This window comes from Rutidosis leptorrhynchoides, chromosome 4 (assembly GCF_046630445.1).
Source record: "Rutidosis leptorrhynchoides isolate AG116_Rl617_1_P2 chromosome 4, CSIRO_AGI_Rlap_v1, whole genome shotgun sequence".
In the NCBI taxonomy this organism is placed as follows: domain Eukaryota; kingdom Viridiplantae; phylum Streptophyta; class Magnoliopsida; order Asterales; family Asteraceae; genus Rutidosis; species Rutidosis leptorrhynchoides.
In genome coordinates this window covers 71,786,006-71,792,500 of record NC_092336.1, presented here as the reverse complement: position 1 = coordinate 71,792,500, position 6,495 = coordinate 71,786,006, and the positions used below count along the sequence as shown (strand labels likewise).

Genomic DNA, 6,495 nt, shown 5'->3' with positions numbered 1-6,495 from the left:
CTTCTATTGCTCCTGACCAACCTTATGTGACATCTCCCATTGTCGAATCATCTGTCAATGCTACTGTCCTTATTGTTCAAACTTCATCTAACGCTTCTGTTCGCACCAACCGATGCACTCAACGACTCAAATTGGAAAATTGCCATGACTGATGAGTTCAGCGCTCTTATTAATAATAAGACTTGGGATCTTGTACCCCGTAAACCTAACATGCATATAATTCATTCTATTTGAATTTTTAGACATAACTTACGTGATGACGGTTCTTTTGTGCGATACAAAGCTCGTTTGGTTGGTAATGGCAAGTCTCAACTGGTAGCCATTGAGTGGTTAAAGACTTTCAGTCCGGTAGTTAAACATAAGCTATCAGGTTTGTTTTAACACTAGATATGTCTCGGACAACGTCTATTCGACAAGTAGATGTCAAGAACGCCTTTCCTCATGGTACTTTAGATGAGATAGTATACATGCACCAACCCATGGGTTTCCCTCTTCATCCGGATTATGTTTGTCGTTTAAATAAATCTCTTTATGGGTTAAAGCAATCTCCCCGAGCTTGGTACCAACGCTTTGTTAACTATGTTCCTAAACATGGTTTCAGTCATAGGTAAAGTGATCACTCATTAATAATCTACAAAAATGGAAGTGAAACAGCTTATCTCCTTTTATACATCGATGACATTCTTTTAATCACATCATGAGATTTGCTAAGTAAATCTATTATGCATCACTTCGGCAACCGAATTCGCTATGAAGGACTTTGGAGACATTAGTTATTTTCTGGGGTTTTAGGTCACTAAGATAACTCATGGTTTACTTCTGAATCAGACTAAATATGCCAAAGAACTTAGAGTGCGCCGGTATGACTTCACGCACGCCATCACGCACTCTAATTGACACGAAACAAAGCTTTCATCAAATGATGGTGCACCATATTCTGTTCCTTCTTCTTTCCGAAGTCTAGCTGGTGCTCTTCAATCGTTGACATTCACTCGGCTAGACATCACGTATTCGGTCCAACAAATTTGTCTCCATATGCATGCCTCTCATGACGGACACATTGCTGCTCTCAAACGCATACTTCGATATACTCAAGGTACCATGCACTTCAGACTTCATCTTCATAAAACGACAACTCAAAATCTCATGTCATACACGAATGCCAATTGGGAAGGGTATCCCGATACTTGACGATCTACTTCCGGTTATTGTGTCTACTTAGGGGATAATTTGATTTCTTGGTTATTCAAAAGGCAACCCACTATATCTCGCTCTAGCACATAAGCCGAGTACAAGGGTATTGCAAATGTAGTATATGAATCTTGCTGGTTGCCCAATCTTCTACTTGAGCTACTTCATCCCATCCACAAAGCGACTATTGTTTATTGCGATAATGTGAGCACCGTTCTCGACCAGCAACCCCGTCCAACATCAGCAAACTAAACATATAGAGCTCGACATACATTTTTTCGCGAAAAAGTGGAGCAAGGACAAGTCAGGGTACTTCATGTTCCTTCTCGATATCAAATAGCAGACATTTTCACCAAACGATTACCTAGATTTTTGTTCGATGATTTTCGTTCCAATCTCAACATCCGTAAACCTCCTGTTTCAACTGCAGGACCCTATTAGTCATGTATGTATTCTAAGAATATATTTGTATGTATCATCTATTAGTTGTCAAAGATATTGTGCATTACATGATAGAATCGTAGATTATGATGGTGTATATCATTTCCTTAATTATCTGTAGTTACATGAATGTCGTATATATTACAAAGTGATCAATAATAATAGGCATCGATCCAATTCACTTCTTGTAATTATATCAACATCATTATGTCATATTCAATTATGAAAATGATAATGATAATGAAATCTTGTAGAGAGAAAACATACTTCATATGGGACATAATTCCATTTCAATTCTTCATTCTTGATAACAATGATAGCAAAATGTGAAGTTTTTGGCCTTTCTTTTGTTTAGTCTTTTTCCTTCGGGCCCAAAAGCTTTATGCACTCACGATCCTTAGGACTGTCACCCCAAAACGTTTATCTTAGAAATCAAGTTAAAACTCACTTCAATTCAATGGTATTCTTTTTTCTAGCATTCTTGTAATAAATCTTTTTGGTTTTTCATAAAACCTTCGAGTGGTACTAATTTATTTAACCTATAATAAGGTTTTCCTAAAGATTTTAATTTGTTTTTTAAAGTGATACGGAGTACTATTTTGAATTGTCACAAATTTCACTTTATTTTCAAACAATCAAAACGAATTTTATTTGTTTGTTCATTTTATCTTTTTAAACAATCAAACGGAAATTTAATGGAGATATACTATTTTATTGTTGATTGGACTTGGCAGAGTTATTTAAATTTTTGTGCATTTTCAAAAATAACATTTAATGTTACGTCTAGTTACGGTCTTCAAAGCGAAACTTCAATGATGATCAAGCAAGTATTGCACAAAATTGTTCGATAAGTAAATTTCATTAATACTCTTTTTTTTTATCATCATTTTATCATTTACGGCAATCACGTGTTGTACGCATCAAGCAGTTTTCATTATACGAAACATGCAAGTATAAATGACGTCTTTAATATCGAAGCATTAAAATTCTATGGGGGAGGATTAACAGACAAAACACGATGATCACTTAAATTATTGAGGTGACTTTGTTTTGTATTATAGAAGTATAAGACCGTCTTTAACCATGACGATCGTTAATCATGAAGGGCAAAAGTGGTGGCATGTTGATGGGTAGAGGTAGAGACGGAGAGTGTTTGACATGCGTGATGATAAACAAAAAAATAATGAGGTGACGTGTTGTGTGATGTGATAAAATATGATTGAAAGTCGAGTAAAATATTGAATAAACAATAAAATAAAAAAACAATTGAACCAATCAAAAATAAGGAAATATGTAGCACGGCACTTTTGTTCATGTTCATGTGTTAGTAGCCAGCACGCCTGATCCATGTGCCACCAACACGCCCCCACTAAAGGCATGTTGGAGGTGTATCGGATTCAAAATGAGAGTTGAGCACACCTCATTATTATATAAAGAAATAGTGAAATGTAAAACTATAAGAAATTCAGTATTCTAGATAGTGAATTAGTGAGTGATGAAGAAAACCTCTTACATGAAAAGTTTGAAAAGCATATATAGTTTGAAAAAGGTGGAAGAATCTAATCCATAAATCAACAAATCAACAAACACAGCATAAAAAGCTAGAAATAATAACCTTGATCAAAAGTTCCCTACTCACTACTTCCTTTTTCCATCAAGATTCACCTTCCAATTTTGGATGGTTTAACATCCGATCCACTACCAACACTTTGACCAAATTAATTGTAATACATCATATGTACAAGTCATTATCAAACTACAACTCTCAAAAATATGTTAATGCATGATTAACTATAGTAATATTTAGGTTTCTTCTTAACTTTCACCAAAGACAAGACTACAATTCAATGAAGTCATTGTTGAAATGTTTTTACACACCACAAATTTAATGTTTAATCTTACAAAGAATCAAGTAGAGTTGTGCATAATATAAAGAGACAAAAATAAACTTAGACTCCGTTAATAGAACTAAATTCAAAGTAATAAACTTAGCTCTAAATTTAAAATAACTGTTTGATAATCATTTTGAATGAAGGATATGAATTAGGTACAATTACATTACTAACATGTTATATATATATATATATAAAATTCAATATACTTTTCTTTTAAGTGCTTAGAATATGATTTGAGAAAGATATTACATAGAAGTTAACACTTAATAGTTAAGAAACTGTTTCAGGTCACCATATGTTATTTAGAAGTTAGAAATGAACGCGTTGAATGCTAAATGATTTTAATCAAACGCACTCTTATTTATACAACCTCTCCCAAATTCCCCAAATTCTACAGAGTATCAAATCTTAAAATCTTTCCATCATCCATTTATTTTCTATGATCATGAACAAGTGAACAACCCAATTACCAGGCGACTACAATTCGTTACAAATTCAACCTTAATAGAAATAGAATTAACCTCATTAATCATCAATCCGTAACATACATTAACATTAAACACATAGAAATAATAGTAACAAAAGTTAATTTACAAAATCCAATGTGTAATTACTAGTATAAAAAGATCTTATGATCTTCACACAACTTTCATTTTCCAGTTATTTCGTTTTCTTGATTTTTGTTTTCATAAAATAGATAGAATAGATATGACAACCATCTAATTTTAGAGATATTTAGGTAAGTTTATTTTCACTATGTTAAAACTTGTTGAAATACAAAGAAGCCATTAAGTCCATTTTTAACAAGCTTTAAAGCTTATATCTTATTTTAAAGTAATATAATTTGTAATTTAGTTTACTTTTCTAATTTCCAATAAATTCGTAAACTGAAAAACAAAGTTACCCAAACAACCCTTTTATGAAAACAAAACCAGGAAAAAAAAATAACATAAAAATGTTTAGCTTCTCACAGACAATATAGAAGGAATAGCGGATAAATTAGGTTTATTTGAACCTTGTTGTTCTCTTTTAGCTGATGAAGGTTTACTGAATGCTCTCATCGGACTAGCTAGGGCCCATCCCCAGCTCTTGCTCCGTGAATGCTGCACTGATGGCGTCACTTTACCGGCTACGTTTCCGTTACTGCTTACGTCATTAGTGTTTGAAGAAGAAACCCAGTAAGATGATGAAGAAGAAGATGAAGTAATCATAAAACCACTAAATAAACCGCCGCACCTGACTCTTTCTTGTCCGCCGGCGCGTATGCCGGAAACTTTTGACTTCCCTTCACGGTTAGACTCCACGCGCCGGAGCGTGCAATCGCCAAATCCGGTTGATATTCGTTCAAAAAAGTCGCCGGAAAAGCTCCGGCTACCGCACCCGACAGATCTGGATCTGGATACTTTCCGGTCAAAAGAGGATTGACAAGGGCTGTCGTTTTCTTCCACCACTATTGTCTCACGAGTTCGTTGTGGGAATGAAGTTGCAGACAAGGTGTTCGACGAAATGTCTCTGAGAGTTTTTTTGGATATTGAAGATGAAGAATTGAACGGTTTTTGTAAGTACCGAAAAGACCAGAACCCACGTTTATTTGGGCTGTTTAAATTATCACCATTGTCAGAATCCATGTAATGCCTAGGTGTAGCAGTGGACTTGCTTCTTTTGAACACAATATTTTTATCAAGATCTTTCTTTTTCTTCTTTTTTTGACTAAGTAGGTAAAGTATTCTAGATCTGTTACTGGAATAATATGGTTGGTAATGAGACTCATTACTAGTGTTGGTGGTATTTGAAGATCCTAATAATGAAGGTGGGACTATATTTGAACACATTGTGGTTGAAGTAGTGATATTTGAGGTGGTGATATCAGATCTGAAAGATGGAGATGAAGAAGAAGATGAAGGGAAAACAGTAATAGGAAAAGAAGAAGAAACCAACTTGCCTAGTTTTTCTTGAAGACAAAAAGCACAAATAGCACCAGCCGGTGTACTGTTCTTGACTGGATGCTCAGTACACAACATGCTACCATCTCCTGTATCATCTTGTAAGCCTTCCATTACTACTAAATTTCAAGTTTTTAATACAAACCCACTATAAAGTTTAGATTTTGAAATCTGGGTTGCTGCTGTTTTTTGCTGATCTTGAAATCTTTAATTTTGTGTGTTGATAGAGATAGAAATGAGAGGTCAAAGAGTAGTGCAAATGAAGGTGGGGAATGAAGTAGGGGTTGGGTTAAGTTGGGAGTTCCCAGAAGCACGTGATACACTGACTAGGTTGGATTATTAAAAGGAGAGTACTACAGAGTAGAGTGTACACATACATACATTCATACATACATAAAGTATTACATACATACATGCACACTGTAAATGACAAATAACGTGTGCAGTGTGTGTGGCTAGTGTGTCTATGTATACGTGGGTGATAGTGGATTTAGTTGCGGTAGGTTTTTTTTTTCCTTTCTATTTTTTTCTTTTTTGCCTAAAAAAATGATAACATTAACACGGATCCAAATATCAAACAATACAACTGTTACAGAAGAATTCAACAACGAGCCACAGCCAAACCAAACTAACCAAACCAAACGGCTCACCAACAGCAGGTACCGGAAAGTTAAATAACAACTATATAAATAAAGAAACAAAAATAATAAAAGCAGGTACCCACCTGAAAATCACTGTTACAGGAGCCGGAAAACAAAGCCGACCTCCAACATAACAACCAGCAACATCCGTCCAAAAAGTATCGACCGGTAAAAACAAAATCCAACAAACCACCATACCTAACAGATCCAAGAGACAGACCAATATACCAACAAAAACATTCTTTATGGAACAGAGTACTGGTAGCTCAATCTCGCTTTTGTTGTGGTAGTTGTAAGACCTGTTGTGACGATCGCTCCAAATCCATATGGACAATACGTCATTCATTGATTTCATTGCGAGGTATTTGACCTCTATATGATACG

General features: G+C 34.9%; 1 protein-coding gene across 3 annotated transcripts in view; it reads right to left on the bottom strand.

Moving 5' to 3' along the window:
• LOC139843333 (uncharacterized) overlaps positions 1-5,852 on the bottom strand; it is a 24,536-nt gene extending 18,684 nt beyond the window's left edge. The window contains exons 1-2 of one of the 3 annotated variants that reach the window (XR_011757526.1): positions 4,543-5,852; positions 1,900-2,035 (exon numbers count right to left, since the gene is read on the bottom strand). Coding sequence is in view for 2 of the 3 variants with exons in the window: in XM_071833408.1 (XP_071689509.1) it covers positions 4,487-5,584 (1,098 nt within the window). In the remaining variant the exon portion in view is untranslated. Of the gene's footprint in view, positions 1-1,899; positions 2,036-4,338 lie in introns of those variants that run through there. The other 2 variants (XM_071833410.1, XM_071833408.1) reach the window with 2 other exon arrangements.
• Positions 5,853-6,495: the final 643 nt, after the last annotated feature.